This window comes from Panthera leo, chromosome B4, assembly GCF_018350215.1.
Source record: "Panthera leo isolate Ple1 chromosome B4, P.leo_Ple1_pat1.1, whole genome shotgun sequence".
Lineage (NCBI taxonomy): Eukaryota > Metazoa > Chordata > Mammalia > Carnivora > Felidae > Panthera > Panthera leo.
This window is the reverse complement of record NC_056685.1, coordinates 130,601,685-130,625,318: the sequence shown is the minus strand read 5'-3', so window position 1 is coordinate 130,625,318 and position 23,634 is coordinate 130,601,685. Positions and strand designations below refer to the sequence as shown.

At 60.1% G+C, this 23,634-nt stretch overlaps 1 protein-coding gene and 3 long non-coding RNA genes across 4 annotated transcripts; 2 read left to right on the top strand and 2 right to left on the bottom strand.

Annotated features, from left to right (window-relative positions):
- Window positions 1-3,013: 3,013 nt before the first annotated feature.
- Window positions 3,014-8,144, top strand: ELFN2 (extracellular leucine rich repeat and fibronectin type III domain containing 2). The gene is made up of 2 exons (XM_042947733.1): window positions 3,014-5,526; window positions 7,680-8,144. Exon 1 carries the CDS (start codon window positions 3,014-3,016, stop codon window positions 5,510-5,512), a length of 2,499 nt encoding a protein of 832 aa, XP_042803667.1. The 3' UTR covers window positions 5,513-5,526; window positions 7,680-8,144.
- On the bottom strand, window positions 5,671-6,956 carry LOC122225099. The gene is made up of 3 exons (XR_006205117.1): window positions 6,845-6,956; window positions 6,318-6,399; window positions 5,671-5,994 (listed from the first exon to the last, which is right to left on the bottom strand). It is a non-coding gene; the product is annotated as an uncharacterized LOC122225099 (long non-coding RNA).
- An 11,598-nt stretch (window positions 8,145-19,742) lies between the features above and the next one.
- Window positions 19,743-21,785, bottom strand: LOC122225097. Its single transcript, XR_006205116.1, has 3 exons — window positions 21,683-21,785; window positions 21,176-21,307; window positions 19,743-19,892 (listed from the first exon to the last, which is right to left on the bottom strand). It is a non-coding gene; the product is annotated as an uncharacterized LOC122225097 (long non-coding RNA).
- Window positions 21,786-21,873: 88 nt separating this feature from the next.
- On the top strand, window positions 21,874-22,897 carry LOC122223740. The gene is made up of 2 exons (XR_006204448.1): window positions 21,874-22,312; window positions 22,682-22,897. It is a non-coding gene; the product is annotated as an uncharacterized LOC122223740 (long non-coding RNA).
- Window positions 22,898-23,634: the final 737 nt, after the last annotated feature.

Below are 23,634 nucleotides of genomic sequence, written 5' to 3'. Positions count from 1 at the left end.
TCTCCTCCCCTTTGGTCTGAGTCATGGGAAGGGTGGGAGGGTGAGGGGAGCTGGGCCCTCGCCCAGGCCATCCTGGGGACGGGAAAGAGCAGGAGAGAGGGCCATGGGCAAGGTCACCTTGAGGGCTCGGCTGCACAGAGCTCAGAGGGGCTGGGGTGGGGGCTTCTGTCTACCCTGGACTGTTTGGGATGGGAAGAGGGGAGATGATAAGACTAACCCCTGTCCCCAAGCCTGGGTGCCTTCTCCTGGTCCCCTTCCCCTCCCTCTCGACCTCTTCACATCCCCTCAGCATGGCCTTGGATCTCCAGAGGCTCGGCTCTGCCCTGACGCCCTGGGCTTGGCTGGAGGGTGCTGGCGTGTGCAACTCAGATATGGGGACAGGTTATGGGGAAGGGGTGGGGGGGGTGCTCTGTGTGGCTAAAGTTGCACCTGTGCTCACATACATATACATGTGGAACGCACATGTGTGCTTGAACAGGTTGACACGTAAGCAGGTGCATCCCTAAGACACGCCTCCATGCACCCCTTCCCGCCCCCTGCGCACACGAGCGTGCTCACCTTCACCTACGGGGACTCCCGTGGCTGGCACGGGCACGCGTGCGCACACACGGCTGCCTGCACACCCGTCTCCTCGTACACGCCTACCCGCACGCCCCTGCACTGGCGTTCTGAGCCCGCGCGCACCTGCCTGCATGCAAATGCGGTCCCCAGACATCCCCAGGCGGAGGTGGTGCAGACAGAGGGTTCTCTGACAGGGCGGATGGACGCCTCAGCCTCCTCCAGCACAACCTTGTTGCCCGTGCGACGGAACCGGGAGGGAGGGGGGAAACTGAGGCCCTAAGGAGCCAGGAGCCATGTTAGACGGGAGCTTAGGCCTCCTGACTCCAGCCCCGAGACTGCGCGGCACAGCCGAGGTCAGAAGTGCTCTGTGCCGCCTGGGCACCCCTTTCTGCCTGACCTCCTTGTCCCCCTCCCCCGCTCTCCCGGCTGTCCAGCCCAAACTGGCCCTGCAGGGGACCGGGAGGTCCTGACCGTCACAGGCTCGGTCGCCATGTCCGCCTTTAATCCAAGAGGTCATCGAACACCCTGTTCACCTGCCAGCTCCTCAACAAATACTGTCTGTCTGGACTTGTTTGGGGACTGTTTCCCTCCCTGCTTCCCCTTCCCTCTGTTCCAGCCCTCTGGGGCTCAGAGCTGTAAATTGGTTTTGCTTTAACAGCCAAGGTTTGTTTCTATATATATATATATATATATATATATATATATATATACACACACATACATACATACACATCCGGAGCCACATCTGGCTGAGTGGCCGGCCTTGCCTGGCTTTGCTGGGTGACTGAGGCCAGTCTCCCCTGGTCTGGGGCTCAGTTTCCCCACCTGTAAAGTGAGGATCTGCGGGCCAGGAACCCTGTGCCACTTGGGGCATGGGCAGCTTGGCTCACCTTACTTGTTCCGCATCGGATGGCCGGGCCTGGTCCTCGCTTTACAAGGTGGCACCAGCTTCAGAGATGGTCGCCTCCATCTGGCTAATAGGGCTGGGTAGAGGGGACTCCAGGCCTCCTGTGTCTTCCTGCCTAGGGAACCTCCCTCCTGTGCTGCCCCTGTCTGGGCCCCTGACTCCAGCCGCAGAGGGGACCCGGGCTTCAGCCACACCCTTCCAGATGCCTTCTGGTTCATCATCCGCCCAAGGCCTTCTCACGCCAGGATCAGGGAACCTCTAATGGAAGGCACTTTGGGGGAAGTGATATTGGGGGTGTGTCTGGCTGCCCGGGCTCTTGCCCTCTCTCCCTCTGCTCTGCTCCTGCCTGTAGGATGAATTCTCCCCACGCCCTCCCCCTGCAGGAGACCCCGGCCTCTGCGTCCCCCTGCTTGTGGGGAGGGGGGCGCCCAAAGCCATGCCACTCTGCTCCCCCTCCCCCATGGAAGCTGAGACAAGGGAATTATTTTTGGAACAGGAGCGGTTACACAACAAATGAATTATTTATCTTTGGGCATGGAGGGGAGGAGGCATTTTGCCGGGCTTCTTAATTCCTTATCTGGATTGGAAGGTGCCCGCTTGGGTATATGGTCATGTGTATACGCGCTCATTTGTCAAACATGAGACTGTGAGCATGCTGTGGTGTTCTGGCTCAGGTGTGGGCATATGGGTCTTTGTGCGGGCAGGTGGACGAGTGTGGACAGGAGTGCTGGTGTGTGTGTGTGTGTGTGTGTGTGTGTGTGTGTGCACACCCAACCTGTTACCGTCCAGTCTCCCTTCTCTGTCCGCCGTCCGCAGATTCTGTCCCCCTCTCCCTACTCCTGGTTTCTTCTGTCTCCTTCCTTCCAGACCTCTGGGTCCCCGCCTCCCTCTCGTTGCCCACCCCCACCCCCGTTCTTCTATGTAACAGGGACCCTAGAGTGCTGCAAGCACCCGGGAGGCCCAGCGGGACGGGGTGGAGAAGGGACAGGGGCCTGTGCTGGAGCTTAGTGGGGCTGTTCTGAGCTTTCACTGATCTGTCCCCCCCGTCTCGGTGCTGCCTTTCAGGAGCCAGGTGACAGATGGGTCCTTTCCTTCCTGCCCCGTCTCTCGAGCTCCCTCCTCAGAGGCTCACTCTCCAGCCTCCCATGGGAATCGTGGGAATCGTCTGAAGTTCTGAGCCCGGAACCCGAGGAGGAGGAGGAGGAGGAGGAGGAGGAGGAAGAGGAAGAGGAGGAGGAGGAGGGAGAGGAAGTCGAGTCCTGAGAACCTGTGCACCTTCCCGGAAACAGGCGGAGGGGCGCGTCCCGGCCCGGTCACGGCGCCCGGCGCCTGCTGGTAGTGCCCCCGGTGGACCCCCCCCTCCCCGCGGTTGGCACGGGCCGCGTCTGCTTCGCCCGGGGCCCCCCCGTGCTGGGGGTCGCCCCCAAGATGGTGGCGACCCCGGGGAGGACTGTGCCGCCAGCCCCAGCCTCCCGCTGCTAGGTCCCCCGCGCCCCGGCCCCTCCCCCCCGAGCCCGGCCTTCCAGGGGGGCCGCGGCCGGCGCCATGCTGCGCCTGGGGCTGTGCGCCGCCGCGCTGCTGTGCGTGTGCCGGCCGGGCACCGTGCGCGCCGACTGCTGGCTCATCGAGGGCGACAAGGGGTACGTGTGGCTGGCCATCTGCAGCCAGAACCAGCCGCCCTACGAGACCATCCCGCAGCACATCAACAGCACCGTGCACGACCTGCGGCTCAACGAGAACAAGCTCAAGGCCGTGCTCTACTCGTCGCTGAACCGCTTCGGGAACCTCACCGACCTCAACCTCACCAAGAACGAGATCTCCTACATCGAGGACGGCGCCTTCCTGGGCCAGTCGAGCCTGCAGGTGCTGCAGCTCGGCTACAACAAGCTCAGCAACCTGACCGAGGGCATGCTGCGCGGCATGGGCCGCCTGCAGTTCCTGTTCGTGCAGCACAACCTCATCGAGGTGGTGACGCCCGCCGCCTTCTCCGAGTGCCCGAGCCTCATCAGCATCGACCTGTCCTCCAACCGCCTCAGCCGCCTGGACGGCGCCACCTTCGCCAGCCTGGCCAGCCTCATGGTGTGTGAGCTGGCCGGCAACCCCTTCAACTGCGAGTGCGACCTCTTCGGCTTCCTCGCCTGGCTGGTGGTCTTCAACAACGTCACCAAGAACTACGACCGCCTGCAGTGCGAGTCGCCGCGCGAGTTCGCCGGCTACCCGCTGCTGGTGCCCCGGCCCTACCACAGCCTCAACGCCATCACCGTGCTCCAGGCCAAGTGCCGCAACGGCTCGCTGCCCGCCCGGCCCGCGAGCCACCCCACGCCCTACTCCGCCGACGCCCAGCGGGAGCCGGACGAGAACTCGGGCTTCAACCCCGACGAGATCCTGTCGGTGGAGCCGCCGGCCTCGTCCACCACGGACGCGTCTGCGGGGCCGGCCATCAAGCTGCACCACGTGGCCTTCACCTCGGCCACGCTGGTGGTCACCATCCCGCACCCCTACAGCAAGATGTACGTCCTGGTCCAGTACAACAACAGCTACTTCTCCGACGTCGTGACGCTCAAGAACAAGAAGGAGATCGTGACGCTGGACAAGCTGCGGGCGCACACCGAGTACACGTTCTGCGTGACCTCGCTGCGCAACAGCCGCCGCTTCAACCACACCTGCCTGACCTTCGCCACGCGGGACCCCGTCCCCGGCGACCTGGCGCCCAGCACCTCCACCACCACCCACTACATCATGACCATCCTGGGCTGCCTCTTCGGCATGGTCATCGTGCTGGGCGCCGTCTACTACTGCCTGCGCAAACGGCGCATGCAGGAGGAGAAGCAGAAGTCCGTCAAGGTCAAGAAGACCATCCTGGAGATGCGCTACGGGGCCGACGTGGATGCCGGCTCCGTGGTCCACGCCGCCCAGAAGCTGGGCGAGCCCCCCGTGCTGCCCGTGCCCTGCATGCCTTCCATCCCCTCCGTGATCGGGGAGAAGCTTCCCGCCCCCAAGGGGCTGGAGGCCGGGCTGGACACGCCCAAGGTGGCCACCAAGGGCAACTACATCGAGGTGCGCACCGGCGCGGGCGGGGACGGCCTGGCGCGGCCCGAGGATGACCTCCCGGACCTGGAGAACGGCCAGGGCTCGGCCGCCGAGATCTCCACCATCGCCAAGGAGGTGGACAAGGTCAACCAGATCATTAACAACTGCATCGACGCCCTCAAGCTGGACGCGGCCTCGTTCCTCGGGGGAGGCGGCGGCGGCGGCGGGGACCCCGAGCTGGCCTTCGAGTGCCAGTCCCTCCCTGCGGCCGCCGCCGCCGCCGCCGCCGCCGCCTCCTCGGCCGCCGCCCCCGGGGCGCTGGAGCGGCCCAGCTTCCTCTCGCCCCCCTACAAGGAGAGCGTGCACCACCCGCTACAGCGCCAGCTGAGCGCCGATGCCGCCGTGGCGCGCAAGACCTGCAGCGTCTCGTCCAGCGGCTCCATCAAGAGCGCCAAGGTCTTCAGCCTGGACGTGCCCGACCACCCGGCCGCCGCGGGGCTGGCCAAGGGCGACTCCAAGTACATCGAGAAGGGCAGCCCCCTCAACAGCCCGCTGGACCGGCTCCCGCTGGTGCCCGCGGGCGGCGGCGGGGGCGGCGGCGGCGGCGGCGGCGGCGGCGGGGGCGGCGGGGTCCATCACCTGGAGGTGAAGCCCGCCTACCACTGCAGCGAGCACCGGCACAGCTTCCCGGCCCTGTACTACGAGGAGGGCGCCGACAGCCTGAGCCAGCGCGTGTCCTTCCTCAAGCCGCTGACCCGCTCCAAGCGGGACTCCGCCTACTCCCAGCTCTCCCCCAGACACTACTACTCAGGTTACTCCTCCAGCCCTGAGTACTCCTCCGAGAGCACGCACAAGATCTGGGAGCGCTTCCGGCCCTACAAGAAGCACCACCGGGAGGAGGTGTACGTGGCCGCCGGCCACGCCCTGCGCAAGAAGGTCCAGTTCGCCAAGGACGAGGACCTGCACGACATCCTCGATTACTGGAAAGGGGTCTCGGCCCAGCAGAAGCTGTGACCCTCTCCTTCCCGGTGAGGCCGGAGGGGGAGGGCCCCGGGGGGCACGAGGGGAAGGGCCCCGGGCGGCCGGGCAGGGGGGAGGCCGGGGCTGGGGGGGGCGCGGGGGAGGGGGGGGGGCCGGGGCCGAGGAGCGGACGCACACGCACACCCGCACGCACGCACCCACGCACACACCTGACCACCACCTGACTGTGAACAACCCCCACCCGACAATAACGGACAGGAAAACAAAGACACGTTCTCCTTAAAAGTTTACACACTGATACCGAAACCAGTCATCTTTACTGTGCTGCCCAGGGACTCTGCTGGGGTGTGCGGGGCTGGGAGGGGGCGCAGGCCAGGAAGCCAGAAGGGGGTGTGTGGGGGTCTGGGGGCTCTGGGACTCCGGACGGGTCTGGGGGCAGGAAGAGGGTCTCCCCATCTGGGGACAGGTCGCTTGGAGATCTGGCGCCAGGCAGATTCGGGGCATCATTGCCTTTCCTTGTGGTGGGGGAAACCGAGGCCCAGAGAAAAGGAAGGGATAGCCCCAGGGCCACGTGTCAGGTTAGGCAGTTTCCCAACTTTCAAGCCCAGTGCTGTCCCCCCCCCCCCCCCCCACCCTTCGCCAGCCCGCCACCCCCTTCCAGAGCTGCGGTTTCCTGGGGCGGAGGGACTTGAGAATCAGGCTGGTGCTTTTCCTTTCTAGAAAGCCCCATGGCCGTGCCCCCTGGGCGTGGAGCCGTGATTCATCGTGCTGGGGGTCCTTTGCCCCCCCCCCCCCCACGCCACGCCAGCACCCAGGAGAGGCGGGAGGTCTCGCTTACGAGAAAGGAGCAGAGGCACGGGGCCATTTCACCAGCCCCCTTCAAGTGTCTTCCAAGTGGCCTGGGAGCTGCTTATGGGGGTCTGAGGAGAAAGCAGGGGGGCCAGCCGCCGCCACCTCTCAGGTGCAGGGCCCCTTGCCCCAGCCCCCCCAGCCTCTCTGGGCCTCCAGGACCCCTACTCATCCCAGAAGGGTGGCCCTGAACTGTGATGCCTGGGAGCAGGGGGGGAGGCAGGGTGTAATGGGGGCCTTCCTGCCTGTGCCCCCACATCCTGGCCTCCCACCTGCCCGACTCCTCTTACGGGATCTCAGGGCAGCAGCTGGGCCTGCCCAGAGGAAGGAGGGCTTTCCTGGGCTTACCCACCCGCTCTTGGCTGTGCCCGTGCATCCCTGCCCCACCCCTCTCAACCCCCTGGCTGGAGGGGGTTCCCATGTTTCCATGGAAATGGCGGCTCCCCACCCCCCCCCCCTTGCTGACCCCCACCCAACATCGAACAAAGCACAAACAGTAAGCACTCCCCGCCTCACCCCCGGGGGCGGGGGGGAGCAGGCAGGTTGGTGGGGCCCCTCCCTCTCCCTGCCAGCTTCTGTCGCCATGGCAACTGAGGACCTGGCAGTTGGGACTGTTGGGCTCCTGGGGGTTCTCTCTCAGTGGGGGCGGCAGAGGGTGGTAAGGGAAGGCAGGGCCAGGGGGGCTGCGGCCTTTTCTCAACAACTAGGGGCTTCCAGGGTTGAGTCTGGGCGGGGGCAGATCTGGGGTCCTGAGACTAGGGGGGCTTAAACACACTGCCCGGGTGCTTGAGGGGCCCTTCACCTTTGATTAGGATGTGGGCCACTGGGGTGGGGACACCTATAGCTCTGCCCACCTGCCAATGTGCTCCTTGGCTCCCCGCCCACCTCAAGATGAAGAGGGGCCCACTCAGCTCTCCCCACACCCCTGCTGGGGCCCCCCCTCCCTGGCCTCTGGCCTGTCACCCAGTTGGGTTTCTTGAGATTTGCAGAGTGTGGCTGTGGGGTGAGGGTGGGCACTGGGATGGGACCAAGACCTGTACTGTTGGGGGTGGGGGTTCGGATCAGGAAAGTTAGTGCTATCTCCTGTGGTGGGGTGGGGGGAGCTCTAGCGATCTTCCTGCCGGGGGTAGAGTCTGGGGGAGGACTGTGGGGAGGACTAGGGCTCACCTGAGCACCTCTCTTACACCCACGTGGGGGACAGACCAAGCCCAGGGCTCACTTCGGGGGTGACGTTTGCAAAGAGAGGACCGTTCTTCTGGGGAGTGGAGGGGAGGGGCCGGCATGGATGTGCGGAGCAGACCTCCCTCAAGCCCCCAAACCTGCCCCCCACCCCCACCCCTCCTCGCACCAGATTGGCAAAACTGAGAAGAGCGAGCCGGCGGAGCCAGTGGTGTGAGAAAGCAGATTCCCGTTACATTTGCATGACGATTTTACTGTATTTTTCTGAGCAAACATCTGTCGTGTATGTGCCAGTTCGTCCGGACTCCCGGGCCCCCCTCCCTGCCGCCCCCCTCTTGCCCCCACTCCCTCTGTTGTGATCTGACAAGCAGCTCTTGAAGCCTGGGGTGGGGCCACTTCTGCAAAAGACCCAAAGCAGGTGCCACCAAAACGCAGCCCCTGTCCCACACCCGTCTCCTGTCTTTCTGCGCGTGGGGCCCCACAGGTGCCGCCTCGCCCCTTGGGTCCCCAGTTTCATGCCCTCGCCCCTGCCCCGCCTCCCTGCCGGGGAAGGGTAGCCCCAGGGAAGGGAGCGTGGGAGGACCTCTGTGTCCCACTTGCTGACATTTTTGGGGGGGTGAAAGGGTTGGGGGCCCCCGGAGAGGGAGGGGCTGGGTGATTTGGCCACCAGGTTGGGGGAGGGGGTCAGTCACACGGCTGAATGCAGGGGCCTAAGAGCTCGGGGGGGCTTCATGGGTGGCTTCAGAGGAGGCTTGGGGCCCTGAGGGAGGGACCCAGGGGAGCAGCTGGGGCCCAGGGTTGGCCTGGCCTCCCTGGAGAGGGAGCGTCCCACGGTGGGGGGGGGGGGCGGGGTGGGGCGGTGGTTCCCAGCAGGACCCCCACCCTTGCCATTCCCCCATCGTTCCTGGTTGAAGAGACCTGTAAAAACCTCAGACCATCTCACTTCAGGGACCTTAAGGATAGGTCCGCATCTTAACAGCAAGGGTCTTGCCCCTCCCTCCAGGAGGTAAACCAGCCTTCACGGTCTAGACGATACCCATCTGGAGGCAGAATAGGACTGGACTCAGGCCTCTGGCCTCCCAGCCAGGCTTAGGGCTTCAGCTGCTTTCCCTTGATCTGGGAAAGGGGCCAGTGCACTGTAGCCCCCCCTGGAGGCTCTCCTGCATCTGTGTCCTGTGTCCGGTTCAGGATAATTCTTCCCCAGCGGGGAGCAAAATAGCCACGGAAGACAAAATGATCATTTATGTCAAAGAGTCCGGCCCGCTGATGCCCTGTGTTTGTAATGGCCATGAGCACAGTGCACCTGGGCCACAGCCCGGGGCCAGCGGCTAGCAGGGCGGGCAGCCAGGAGAGAAGGGAACGGGGCGGGCTACTGGGGAGACTGGCGGAGATGTGGGTGCTTAGCCCTGGACCTCCTGGGGGAGGCCCCCTTGCCTTGGGTCGTGCCTGGGCTTGCTGTCCCTGTCAGAGAATCTCCAGAGGAAATTCCTGGGTGCCTGTCCCCGGGGAGTGGTGTCAGTGGGTCTGTTTTCACCTGCAGGGCTGGCACCTTGTAGAGGCGAAAAGTGGAGGTCTGGTGGGGCAAAGAAACCCTTAGTCTGGTGTGACCCCTCCTCAGGGGGCCCGGGGCCTGCCCCTGCCTGCTGGAGGCCCCTCACCTCCACACCCCTCCTAGGGGCCAGCGCTGGAGGACTGTGGAGGCTGCCCGTGTGCAGGCCTGGGGGAGGTGATGGGGCTATCTGCAGGGTGGTGGGAGTGGAAAGACCCACTTCCGAAGAAGAGGAGGCCTGCGTTAGCCCCAGAGAGGCAGGGGAGAGCCTGGGCCTGGCCGCAGGTCTCTAAGGTTCCCAACTGGGAGTAAGTCACCCGTCCCCACTCCTGGAAATTTTCACAGAGTGGAAACAGAAGCTCAGGAAAGGGAAAGGAGGAAATCTTCTAGGGTCTCGAAACCAATTAGGGACAGGCTGAGTCCAAGAAGGGGCCCAGGCATGGGGGGACGAGTCACAGGTCCCATCTTGTAAGGGGCTTACACGCAGAGAAGGGACAGCCACAAAACGTTCCCCGGGCAAGGGATACTGTGAAGAGAATGAAAACAGGGTGATGGAATGGAGAGGGGGGTCCGGGGCACCCCCGAGAGGCAAGCTCAGAGGACTAGTCCACCGGCTGTGAAGACGAGGCCAGAGGGAGAGGGGGAGGAGGGGCTGGATGTCCCCAAGCACCTCCTTGGGGGCCTCCACTATGGGTCCCACCCCCTCCGAGGGAGGCTACCCTTCAGCATCCCGCCCCCGTTCCTGGCCAAGCAGGAGGGGGGGCTGGGAGGGGGTCTTTCTGGGTGGAAGCAGTGGGGGGTGTGACCCCCGAGGGGCAGGGCTGACTGACGCTGGCCCAGTATGAAGGGTGGGGCTTGTCTGACCCCCAGTGCTCCTCCCCTCCCGCCCCCAGATTTCCTCTCCCCAGCGCCCCCACCCCCCAGGAGCTGCCGTGCTCCTTGTCTATTCTGACCCTGTGTCCTTCCCCCTTGAAGACAGAACCAGTATTTACAATTTTTGCCTCTCATGCCTGCCCCAAAGGCCTCACTAAAGGTCCCTCACTGCTGCTGAGCAGTAGGGAGGGGAAGAGGGGGTCAAAGAGGGTGGGTGGGAAGCCTTGGGCCTCCCTTTCCTTTCCTTGCCCCTCGCCAAACAAGCACAGGGCTGGATGGGGGCAGGGGGATCCCTCCTCGCCGCCTGCCTCCCTCCTTCCCTCCCTCCCTCCGCAAGGAGCCGCCAGCCCCGTGGGCCCTGCGGCTTGGCACCTGGTTTGGGTACGGCAGGGGCTACCCTGGGCTACGAACCTGTGAACCCTAGCTGTGTGTGGACCTTTCCTTCCTCGGGGGGGGGGGCCCGAAACCTCTCCTTTTCTTCTTTTAGGGGGGTACCTTCATTTACTTTCTCTTCCCTCTACCTGCCTCTCCCCCCTCCCCGATCTCCTGTTTTAAACTGAATGGCACGAAATTGTTTTCCTCAACTCGGAGATTCCTGTATGGAGAGAATCAATTTCTATATTTGCAATAAATTTCTTATTTAAAACGATGGGGCCAAGGTCTGTGTTGAATGTCGCCCCCCGCCCCCGCGCCCCCACTGCCCACTCCCCGCCCCCACCCCCCGCCAGGTTGGGAGTCCCAGAACGCCCACTTTCTGGTGCCCCCATGCCCCACTCTGGCTCTCACCAGAGCCTCACACACGGGGGTGAGGAAATGGGGCCCACTGGATGGGCAGTCACCACCCATGGCCAAGGACAAAAGTGTGTCTGCCGGAGGGCAGGGGCCAGCAAGAGACTAGAGGGTCACTGTCCCCCCCCCACACCCTGCAAGCCTGGCAGGCTGGGGGCCTTGATGGCTTCTCTTCCTGAAAACCGGGCGGGGGGGCCCTCTGCCAGCTGCTGTCGTTCCCCTGGCTGGTGGCCCGGCCTCCATCGTCGGCTGCATTCAGTCAGACCTGAGAGATGGACAGGGCGTGGGCATTACTAAGTCTTGGCTGATGCCCGGGGATTATGGCCCCTAGCCAGTGGCCCAGGACCTCGATTTCCCATAGGCCTGCTTCTAATTCCTCTGTGCCCTCAGGGTGGGGAGCTCTGCCAGCTCAGGCCTGCAGCTGGGGTGGCCCCAGGGTCCCCTGCCCAGCTCAGGCTCAGGGCCACCCTTCTAGTGTCTCTATCATCATGGGCCTTTCCTCTTGGAGGGTTCCTGTTATTCCCAAGGATATGAAGCCATGACCGAAGGTGGGCTTGAGCCTGGGGGTCCCAGGACAGTCCAGGTCCTTCCATTTCTGCTATCCCGGGCTCCCCAGACCCCCGAGGGCCTTCCCTGGAGAATAAAGAGGGTAATCTGCCGTTGCTGGGAATTTGGAAGGTGTTCTCAAGGACAGCCCCTTACCTTTTCGCTTCAGCCCAGAAGTTGTGCTATTTATAAATCTAGTAGATTTTGACATTCACATTTAAGGGGATTTGGGTTAATTTAGGTCCTGTTGACAAAGGCAATTAACCAAATGTCCTGAACGACCCCCAGATTTTATCCCGAAGTTCAGTATATCTGATTTCCTTTTTAAATACTTCATTTATTTGAAGAACAAACAAAACCTTACATCCTGACAAATTTCTGGTTGCTCCTGGGGTGACTTTGGCTTCTTGTCATGTACCGATCTTCTTATCACATGAGTGGTGTTTCAAGGAAAATCACAATTCTGAGTTAATTCCTTGTACACAATCAATTTGAATTTCAAGGACACCGGTGCCTTGAAGAGCAAATATCACAAATAGCCGCAACACTAAATATGCCCAGATATCTTTTTTTTTAAATATTTTATTTATTCTTGAGAGACAGAGAGAGACAGAGCATGAGTGGGGAGGGGCACAGAGAGAGGGAGACACAGCATCGGAAGCAGGCTCCAGACTCCGAGCTGTCAGCCCAGAGCCCGACGTGGGGCTCGAACTCATGAACCATGAGATCATGACCCGAGCCGAAGTCGGACGCCCAACCGACTGAGCCACCCAGGCGCCCCTAATATGCCCAGATATCTTAACACAAACGTTAGTTGTACAGATGTGACACGTTTTGTTTTATAGTGACATCGAATTCTCCCCGGGGTGAGGAAGTTGTCCTCCAGGAAGGAAACAAACATCACCCAGTGGGTCCGCCTTGTGGGCACCTCACTGGCTGAGCTGCGATGTAGTGGGGATTTCGGCCGGGGCCGGGGTCTGGGTGCTTCAGGCAGAGGAGACCCCACTTTTACGCTTTCTGGGCTGTCCCCTCTATAAGCGGGGGCTCTCTCAAGCCGGTGCCTGCAGGTGACCTGGCTCTTCTGTCTTCTCCAGGAAATCTGCAGCCCCATCCGGTGCTCCCAGCCCTGAGCTGTCAGCTCAGGACTGCTGCCGCCTCAAGACTCGTGAATGCTCCTCCCACATACGCGGGCTCCCACTTTGCCAGGTGCTCCTAGGACGTCTCCCTGGGCTCCGTCCGGGCCTTGTTTGAAGGTGTTCACAGTCCCAAGGTTATTCTGTGACCCTGTCATCGCTGCTGGCCAGCGTTCAGTTGGCTTGGCTCAATTCCTCTCCCCCAGGCTCCCGCCTTGCCTTCGCACAGCAGAACCTCTCCCTTTGGGGATGCCTGCACAATGAGCCCTTGTGCCCCAAGGGCACCGGGGACATCGCTGGGTCTCACCTGGTTCTCAGAGGCAAGTCTCTGAAGTCATGGCCCTGGCCACCCCAGCCCCTGGTGTGTGATCCCCCCACGGGCTCACTTCTCCCAGGCCTGCCTGCCTGCCTCTTGACCTCTTGGGTGGTCAAGGCATCGGTGGGACCCAGAGGTCTCCTCCTGTAGGCCACAGCCAGGGCAGGAGCCGGCCTGGCAGACCCCTGACCTGGGCTCTGGCCCTGGGTCGGCAGTCCCTGGGGTCCTCGTGGCTCTTGGCCCATGGGTCTTTTGTGATCCCTTTCACCTCGCTGAGAGTGACCTGGTGTGGTCCCTGGTGCGGACCGCAGGATCCTTCTGGAAAAGCCCCTATCTGAGCCCCAACCGGCCTCCTGTCTCCCAGTTGCCCTCAAGCACCCTCAGTGCTGCTGTTTCAAGATCTCCGGAGACCTCTGTTTACTGGCTCTTCAAGCAGCCAATGTCTTGCTCCCTGGGGGGAGGTTCACTATGAACTTGCACCGTGGGATGGAAGGAGAGAGGGGCATGTCTGTGGGAGGGGCTCCGGGAGGGGCCAGAACTGGAGTCTGGGGAGCTCTGCCAGCTCAGGCCTGCAACTGGGGTGGCCCCAGGGTCCCCTGCCCAGCTCAGGCTCAGGGCCAACTACCCCCCTCACCCCCACAGCTGCCTTCCCCCTCGCCCTGCCTGAGCCCTCCTTCTGCGTCATTTATAAGAATGGAACATAGCTATCTTTTCCTCCAGAAAAGCCCGGGAAGTCTGCTTCTTGGCAGTAGGGTACTGAAGGCAATTTCACAGCAGCTGAGGCGTTCTCAAAGTTTTAGATAATAAGGTTGGAGAATCCAGTGCTGGGTCTGGACTTTCTCCTGGCCCCAACTCACTTATGTCCTGGATTGCAGGTCCCAATCTGTAGCTTGGCAACTCCTGCATTTTCTGTCTTCCACATGGGTGAATGCTCAGCCCCCAGGAGCCATCTCCACAGGGCCTTTAACCTGCAAGAAAGGACACCCGGTGCCAGACGGGAGGCGGACGGGAAGGTTCTGGGCTTCCGCATTGTGTCCTCCTCCTCCTCCTCCTCCTCCTGTGGGTCTACCCCTGGACCCTGTTCCTGGCCCTGCTCCAGCCTTGCCTGCTGGAACTCAGCCGTGGGGTCTTTCCTCAGGCCCTGAGCTCTAGAAGTGTCTCTCCTTCATGTTTGTCTTGGGTCCCAGGACATCCTGACGTGGGTCCCAGACAGCAGGGTCTCTGGCATTCGAGCCCCTGGCGGTGGTCCACTCAGGACCATCTGCCCCCCCTTCACTCCTGCCTGGAGAGTTTTGTGGCTTGATCGGCAGGGTACAATCTCTAGGTGACGCCCAGGGCTGGAGGCTGCCCCTCCTCCTTCCCTCGGCTCAGGGCCCCAGCCTGCTCTCTCTTCTCCCCTCTCCGCGGTGCCAAGTTCGCCGCACCCAGTCCTGCCCAGCTCCCCTCTCAATGGGAAGCCCTGTCGCCAATCCATCCTGGGCTAAAACAGCCCTTCCCCGCATCTCTTGACAGCTCGTCTCCGGTCCTTGTGGTTCTTGCCAAGCTGATAACTAAGCAAGATCACGTGTGAAGGGGCTTACGCAATGACAGCGGTGGGGACGTGGGAAGTTGTAGCCTCGAAAAGTCCTTGACCTCAACACTCTTGCCTCCCGGGCCTTCCGGCAACCTCCCGAGACCCACCAGAATCTGTAACGGCCCAGGGCATAAAACTCACCCTCTGCCCCTTCCCCCCTCTTGCTCTGGCAAACAATACCCCCATCTCCTAGGCACGAGCACCGTGGATGCGTCAACTTTGGTAACAGAATTGTCTAGAGCTAATTTCAACAGAAGGATTTACCAGCAGAGACCCAGCAGGTGTACAGAGGGCCCAGGCTCGAGCCTGTGCTTTCCAGATGGACTTCCCCCCAGGGCACCTGTGAGGCTACCGGGCAGATGCCCACAGGAGCTGCTAACGGGCTGAGGGTTCCTTTGCTGAAGCGGCAAGGGCGGTGGGGGGGGGGGGGTGGAGGGGCGGGGGGCGGGGCGCAGAAGCAGAACCACGCCCTCTGCCTCATTACCTGCTCCCACAGCTCTCTGAAGGGTATGTGACCTGCAGAGCGAAACCACCTGTGACCGTCCGCTTCAAGATGGTCTTGACGCAGGTGCTTTGTCGCTTCTGGCTCCACAGTGCCAGCAGGTGTCCTGCAGGGGGGCGGGCCCGTCCCTCCCGTCTGGCGTCTAGCGCGCACCCGGACCCAGTTGCCTTTAATTCCCATGGCAACTGTGCGAAGTATGTGCTTTAGCTCTGTTTTACGTTTGGGGGAACAGGATCTGAAATAGGAATTTCCCTGAGCTGGCACAGCTCACCCAGAGCGGGCTGGGATGGAACCCCCTGCCCCCCCGCCGCCCACCCCCCGGCCCAGTTTGCTCCCAAGCTTTGCTTGTTCCTCTAGGCAGCATCTTCCAGACGGCCCCTCAGGTCAAGGTTCACCTGCCCAAGGCCAAGGTAGGGCACTGCGGGACCTCCCAACCTGTAGGCCAACGGAGGGTGGAGGGAGGACAGTTTTGAAAGAGGTCTAGGGCCTTGACGGTCCTGAGTCTTGAACTTAATGTGAAGACGTCCCAAGCCCCATCAGACCCTGTATTCTGATTCTTGCTGGCAAAATCCTGGTTACTGCCGAGCTCTCTGTTACGGATCCTTCATTTAAAGATGGGAAGGGTGTAGTCCAGTAAGCAGGGGATGGGGAGAGCCTTCTCAGGCCACAGGGAGCACGGCGTGTGTGACCTGGGAGGATGGAGGTCGTGTGTGACCTGGGAGGATGGAGGTCAGGTCTTAACGATATTTTGGGCCCCAGGGATGGGAAGGGAGGAGGCAGATGGGTCCAAGGTCAGGAGGGGCCCTGCCTTGGGCTGCGAACATCAGAGGGCCTGCTCTGGCCCTCTAGCCCCCAGCTCCTCCCCGTGGGCGACAAGTCTGCAGGGCCGATATGTACACGCCCACCCTCCCCACTTCTAGACCCTGCTCGAAATACCTGCGACCCCAGATTATCTTCCCAGTTGGCCCTAGACCCGCTTCCAGGCTCTGTCCTCCCAAGGGCGGACTGTGCCACCCGTGTGGGCACCCCAAGCAGGGAAGCTGTCGCATTGGGGCGTGTGGATTGAGCTTGGGCATGTGGGTTGGGGGGGCATCATACGAGATCCCTTAAGTTGTGGGGTAGTTCTGAGGGTGAGAAGGGAAGGGGGTGGGTGTGCTATGGACCAGGGAAAGGGGGTTCCCTCTCCCGGAGCTACCACGTACAAAAGCCCCAGGAATTTGAAATTCAGCTCTATCGTAGGTCATCAGGAGGGTATATTTGCGTCAAGGCGAGAGCATGTCCTCACAGTTTGTTAGCTTGATTTATAACGGTTACATATTTAGATTACGGTCTCTGAGTTTCCCTCTGAGCTCTTGCCCAGGCCTCGCGAGCACCAGAGGCAGGCCTGGGCTCAGGGCTCCCGGAGCCCACCCAGGGCAGCATGTGGTGTGGGACGGGCCCGCCGTTTGGAGGAAAAGCCTCTATAAATGGTGTCGGATGCAGAAGCGGTTTTGCTTTTTTGTGTCTGGGCAGGAGCCGGGTGGGCTTGTGGAAGTTCAGTCACAGAGGAGGGAACAGCAGGTGCCAAGAAGGGCAGGCGTGGAAGCAAAGATGGCCCAGCCTGGGTCCGGGGTTGGGGGGGGGGCTGGATTTTGTCCCCTGGGGGGAAGGGGGGATGATGGAGCTGGCTTCTGAGCAAGGGAGGGGTGGGGTTAGGGTTAGGGAGATCAGAAAGGCAGTTTGCATTTGGGGTGTGGTCCCTCTCCTGCTGCTCGGCAGAATCCCACAGCCCACGGTTTACCTAGTTTCTTACTCCAGGGGTCAACCCGTGAGCCTTGCTCTGTGCACCTCGTGGAGCACGGGTCCTGGCTGGCATCTGCAAACGGAGAAGCATAAAGGAGACACAGCTTTGTCCCTTGGGAACCAAGAGCTGCCTGGGCAAGGACAGTGGCCCTGAGGGCGGCACCCTGGTGAGGGCCGGGTGTGGGGAACCGAAGCGCCTGGATGGGGCCATCCCTTAACCGTCTCGAAAGCTGCCTTCACGTTTTTTTGGTGAGGAGCAAAGGCGAAACATAACCCTAGTATCTAGTGGGGCCTCATGGGGCTCAGTCTCTACTGAGTGAATGCCATTCTAGAAAGCACAGGCCAGCCATCAAATAGCAACGAAAGGGGAACGCTACTCTTCTCCCGCTCTCTCGGAGAACATCTAGATTGCATTTAGGATTCATGGCGATCTTTTCCCTAAGCCCCTTCTTTAATCTGCTCATTGGGCTCATGCCCAGAAGTTCCCGGCAGCCCCCAGTTTTGGTCCATGCGTACCCCCCTTGTCCGACCCCTTCTGGCCTAAGAACCGTTCCAGCTTTGGCCCGGAAGTCTCCCCATCAGTGCCCCGTTCAGTTGCCAACCAACTCCCACAGTTAGACCCTGAGCTGTCACTGGGCCAGGCTGCTCTGGTGGGGGAGCAGGTGAGCGGTCCACGGCTCCGGTCCTGGAGGACCTCACTTAGGGACAGAGCGCCTACTATGTGTTGGCACTGTGTTTGCACACAACGCTAACTATTTAAGCCTCACAACAGCATCACGAGGGGGGCATCAGGTCATTAGATCTTTGCGGCATACCCGCGAGATAACACATAGTTTTGTTTTTTTCAATTACAAAATGAAAAAAAAAATTTTTTTAGTGTTACTGTTTATTTTTGAGACAGAGAGAGACAGAGCAGCAGCGGGAGAGGGGCAGAGAGAGAGAGGGAGACACAGAATCTGAAGAACTACAGACTATCTTCGACGTTCCTGGAGACGGTCCTCTCCAGGGGGGGCCTTCATCCGGGCCTCGGGCTCCTCCCTTGGATCCCTGCAAAGAGCTGGAGAAACGCAGGCAGGCACCAAAAGGGTCCGCTCATCATCGATTCTCCACTGAATGCACCCTCGGGGCCCCCAGGGCTTCAAATACCATCCATATGTTGATGACTCTCAGCTACCCGTCAGGCCCAGGCACCCCCGGCGGCCCCCACCCCCAAACCCCCCGTTTCCGTGTAAGTGGCACCACTCAGTTGCCCTCGTCGACGCCCTGGGCCGTCTTTCCTGAGCTATCCCCTCGCTCCTCCATCCGGTGCTGCAGCGCGTCCCACAGACGTCACCTGGAAAGACGATCCCCTCCAGTACCCCATTCCCCCCGCTGGGCCAAGCCCCGTCGCAGGACTGCAGCGGCCCCCAAACCAGCCTCCCTGCCTCTGCGAGCCCCAGTCACTGCCCCTCGCAGCCGCCGGAGGGACCTTGGTGGGCATGCACCTGATTGTGCCCCTCATGTGTCTAAAGGATCCCAGGAGCCAGGCTGAGAAGGCTCGTCACCCCGGCACTGCCGTTCCTTCCGCCGGGCTGCGAGACCTCGCTCTGTTCCGCGAAGAACCCTCCCCACCGCCTCCACCCCCAGGGCTGCGTGCGGCCCCGCCCCCGGCCCGGATTGGGCTGCGGCAGTCACGTGGTCCCACCTCCCTTGCCAGTGATTGGCTTAGGGATGGCCATGTGCGCCGCCCCCCACCGGGGAGGGGAAACCTGTTGGTGGGCCTTCGGGAAGGGTCTCGGTCCTCCTCTGGGCCCCCTGTTGGAGCCACCTGGACCGCGATACCTGGAACCACTGCAGCCTCGTGGCCGCGAGGACCCTGTCTGTGAGCTAAGCTGACACCCTGGGAAGGGCCAACGGGAAGAGAAGAAAGCTTGCGTTTGGAGAGACGGCGGAGCCGAGGATCACCCTGGGCCTGCCTTGCCCCCCGCCTTCCCGTGAGATGGTTGTTTCTTTTGCCGGAACCCGCTCGAGGAGGGGCTTCGTGTTGTTTGGAGCCGCCTGCGGCTGTACCGCATCAAGGGGTAACTCCTAGCCCTGGAGTGGTCAATGCGGGCTCCGTGTCAGGTCGCAGAGTGGCAGGGCTGCTTCTGGGGCCGACCCGGGGCCACATGAGTAGAATGAAGCACAGGGCCCAGGCTGGGAGAGGTTGATCACTCTCAGCTACCCGTCCGGCCCAGGCTCTAGGCTCTTCTGTCCTGCCCGGACCCCGCCTGGGGAGACTGCTGCTAACCTACGGTCACCCCTCCAGGAGAGAGGTGGACCCACTGTGGTCAGCGAGGCCGGGCCTCCGAGCTCGGAGCATTCCAGGAGATTGTGATGTGTTCCAGCAGCGGGTGACCCCTGACTTAGAGCAAGGGAAGCCCACATTTGTGGGGCGCCTGAGACGCGTCTGGTGCACCCGCCTGACTCTGACACACATCCTCAGGGCCAACCACTGCTGTTACAGGTTGCGTTGGTGAGTAGTGAGCCCCCCGTAAGAAGCATAGCCACAGCTAAGACAGGGAGAGCAAATGCACTGGCCGAATCGCAAAAAGAGGAGGACTGAGAAGAATTCTTAGGTATGAACTGAAAGTGGCCGAGAAACCTGCGAAAGACGCTCCCCCAGTGTGGCAGAGATCACTAGCTGTTCTGCAACACCCACCTTGCCTTCTTCCATAGGAGCAGGACACGTGAATCTGGGCTGGCCACGCAGTCATCTAGAATGAAGACGCGCCCTAGCCTCCCATCTGGGTGAGGCCATGTGCCCAACCTCTGGCCAGTGAAAGGAACCTTCCTAAAAAGACAGCTGCTAGGTGGCCTTCGTCCCCTTTTACTTTATCTCTTGTTTCTTCTGGTGGCTGGAAGACGGGACGTGATGGCTGGGGCTCCAGCAGCGATGCTGGACTTGTGAGGCCTTGGGAACAGGGGTCACACTCAGCAGAGTAACAAAAGGAGGAGGCTGCGTGACTGACACCGTGGAGTAGAGACGTCATGCCGGCTCTGGACCGCCAGCCTCGAGGTCTGACTTGAGCAATATGTTTCCGGCTTACGTCTCTGTTATTTGTACCCACGCCTAATTCTAACTGAGAAAATGGCCAGAGAAATGCACACTATGACGATGAACTGTCATTTTTCATTCGTGAGATTGGCGAGAATTAAAAGGCGGCTGCACCATTAGAGACAGTGCAGCACTGTGGTCAATATCCTGCCTGGACTGGACTCCTGCCCTGAATTGACCAGCTATGGAAACTTGAATCAAATATGTAACTTCTGCGCCATGTGCCTTTTTCCCGCGTTTCCTCCCCTGAAAAAAAAAAAAAAAAAAAAAAAAAAAAGAAGATGGTTTGGAAAAAAGCAAACTAGTCTGTAGAGTCTTTGTGAGAAATAAATTTTGAGAACTTATTTCAATAATTCAAGTTATTCAAGTTCAATAATTCAAGTTCAAGCGCCTGGTACAGGGCATGCATGAGAACGTCTGCCATGACCATTAACAGTGAGCTACTGTACTGTGTTGTGCGCAGGTGTAGATGCACCGTGTTCACACTTGGTCAGAGGGAGTGTAAAGTGTAAAGCCATTTCAGAGGGCTCTGGGCCATGTCAAAACTTCAGAGGTGCCGGGGCACCTGGGCGGCTCAGCCGGTTAAGCATCGGACTTCGGCTCAGGTCATGATCTGACACTTTGTGAGTTCGAGCCCCGCGTGGGGCTCTGGGCTGACAGCTCAGAGCCCGGAGCCTGCTTCGGATTCTGGGTCTCCCTCTCTCTCTGCCCCTCCCCCACTTGTGCTCTGTCTCTCTCTCTCTCTCTCTCTCCCTCTTAAGAATAAATAAACTAAAAATAAATTAAAATTTATTTTAAAATTAAAATTTTTAAATAAAAAAAAAAAACTTCAGAAGCACATACGAGACTCTTTTTCACGTGTCCTTTTGAACCCAGCAACCTGAAGCCTTTGGGGCCAGGTGTTTTGCGGATTTCTAGAAGGTCATTTGGTGCCTGTGGCACATTCGGTGTCATTCTCTCACGGGGTCTGGGGGTGCTTCGTGCTGAAGGCTCCTTGCGGTCTTCGGCCTCCTCTGATTTCAGAGGAGACAACGGTCCCCTTCCAGTGCGGCCGGGAGGTTCCGGGGAGTGAATGCCCCTCGGGCACCCGCGGCTGATAGGGCCCAGGAGCAGGTAGGTAAGTGCTCAGCTGCCTTCAGTTCTTAGGAGGCCCCAGAGGGGTCGATCTCTCCCCTCATCGCCCCATTGCCCGCTGCAGTCACGCCAACAATGACCCTTAGTTTCGCTTTTCCCCATCCCCCTCACTCTCCCCACTCCCGGCCTCCTGCTTCCTGGCCTCGCCTTCCAAGTAAACCACCTGCGCCCAAGTCCTATCTCTGCTTTTGGGGAAAGCCCAAGACAGCCCCCCCAGAAACACAGCATTTCATCAGCGAGCTGCATTCATATTCACAGTAAGATAAACCAAGACTTGAAATAGTCTCCTCTATCAATTCGGGTCACGTTTGCAGCCAAACAGGTAAAGAAAAGGGGCTTGGTTTTCTGAGTGTTTGCATTTCATAGCTGCGGGTAAGGGACTAGCCTGTACTCACCTGGTACACAGAGGTGCGTCCCCTCCTGCTTCAGTCAGGTGAGTGGAGAACTCCCTGTTGCCACGGACTGCTCCCAGAAGGCCCCAAGGACACAACAGTTACCAAGACCTGGAGGCTCCTGCCCTCAAGGAGCTGACATCCAAGCAGAAAGAGACAGTCGATAAACTTAGGTACAGAAGTTATTTGCTTGGCCTCTGGCTACACTGGGGAAGGAGATCCAGGATGGGGAGATGGGGTGTTCAGGGGAGGCCTGTCACCAGGGTGATGTCCGAGCAGAGACCTGACTTGGGAGAGGGAGCCCAGGACACTGATCCAGGGACAGGGAACAGCAGGTGCAAAGGTCCTGAGGCAGAGAAGGGGTCTGACTTATGTTGGGGGGGCAAGGAAGCCGCAGAGGCAGGAGAGCTGGTAGGTATAGGGGAGCAGCCCCGGGTTAAAGCGTCTCTAGTTTCTAAGAGCCACGGGGTGTACTGAAGGATTTAGGGGAGGGGGACCCCACGATCTGACTTGGAAGAGCCGTCTGCTTGATGCTCGAGGAGCGGATGGGAGCGTGAGCTGCAACAGGGCGAATTCGGAACAAGCCCGGTGGTGTTCGTCGTCCACCCGGTCCTTTTCCAACCGTAGCCACGACTCCTCCACGCCCGCCACCACCATGGGTCTTCCTGATTGGTCTGGGGGGGGGGGGGGAACCACAGCCCCTGCCAGTGATAGGTCAGGGGTCGGCATGTGACCAGTCCCCGCCAATGAAACGTCAGGAAAGATCAGCGGAGGTTCTGGGGAGGCCTCGGACACGACTGGCCTGGGGGTGACGCGCGCAGGGAGATGGGGAGGTGGCGGCCCGAGAGAAGAGGCTGCTCCTGCACCCGGGAACCCCAGTCGCTCCCTGCTCTTTGCCACGCAGAACTGGGGGTGTGTTGGTGGCCCGCGAGGGACCGAACAGGTTTCAGCTCCTTGCGGCAGAAACCCCCAGACGGACAGCAAGCAACGTGTGTCCGTCGGCGGGGAGTGCTGCGCGACACGTGTGTGCGGCGGGATACAGCAGAGCCATGGCAAAGAATGGCCACGAGGTGACCTCGTGTCCTGAGAGACACCCAGCCGCGGGAGATGCTGTCGGTTCTCAATGATTCTGCCCCCGAGGTAAGTTGCCAGGTTCAGCAAAGAAAAATGCAGGGCGCCCAGTTAACTTTGAATTTCAGGTAAACAGTGAATCCTTTTTTTTTTTTTTTTTAAGTAAAAAAGTCTCTTGGGGCGCCTGGGTGGCTCAGTCGGTTAAGCTTCTGACTTCGTCTGACTTTGGCTCAGGTCATGGTCTCGCGGTCCGTGGGTTCGAGCCCCGCGCTGACAGCTCGGAGCCTGGAGCCTGCTTCGGATTCCGTGTCTCCCTCTCTCTCTGCCTCTCCCCCCTCGTGGTCTGTCTCTCAAAAATAAATAAACGTTGAAACAATTTTTTTTTTTAAAGTCTCAGCCGATGCATATTAACTGGATGCCTTGTATTTTATCTGGCAGCTGTCCCCCTCCCCGGGGACTCTTAGCAATGCCTGGAGACACTTCTGGAGGAACGCCACCAGCAGATAGAGGCCAGCGGCACTACCCAACATCCTGCAGTGCAGAAGACAGCCCCACAACAAAGAATTCTCCTGCCCAAAATGTCAGTGGTGCCAAAGTTGAGAACCTCTGTGTTATATGAGAAACAACAACCCGATAGGATATGGTAGAATTCCATTTGTGTGTGTGTGTGTGTGTGTGTGTGTGTAAATGCAACTAAGCTCTATAATTGCATAGGAAAAGATATGGAAGGTCACACAACCAGTCATGTGGGGGTAGGGAGTGGATACGACTTCTCCCTCTAAATACTTCTGCAGTGTTTTATTATCTTTTAAGTTAACATTTAAAAAAATTTTTTTTTATGTTTTTATTTCATTTTTGAGAGAGAGAGGCAGAGTGCAAGTAGGGGAGAGGTAGAGAGAGAGGGAAACACGGAATCGGAAGCAGGCTCCGGGCTCCGAGCTGTCAGTGCAGAGCCCGACGCGGGGCTCGAACCCACGCACTGCGAGATCATGACCTGAGCCGATCAAGACGCTCAGCCAACGCCCCATACGCGTCCCCCGACTTTGTATGAAAGTTCTGGTTGGGCCGCCTCCTTGCCAACCCATGATACGGTCCCGCTATTTCATTTTAGTCCCTGTGGTGGGTGTGTAAATTAGCAACCACTATGATTTTAATTTGCGTTTCCCTGACAGTGAAGTTAAGCACCTGTTCTTATCTGTTGACCCCGTGGCGCTCCTCTCTCGAGAAATGCTTGTTCAAGTGGCTTGTTCAAGTGGCTTGTCCGGTTTTCTATTAGGTCATCTCCTTTTCTCTCACTGATTTGTAACTGGGTCCCCTCTGCAAACATCTCTTCCCATTGTGTGGCTTGCCTTTTTCCTCGCTTCCAGCCTTTTCTGGACCCTGACATCACT

Bases quoted from the DNA above. Each gene is read 5' to 3' on its own strand.
- ELFN2 (XM_042947733.1), top strand. From the start codon at position 3,014: ATGCTGCGCCTGGGGCTGTGCGCCGCCGCGCTGCTGTGCGTGTGCCGG.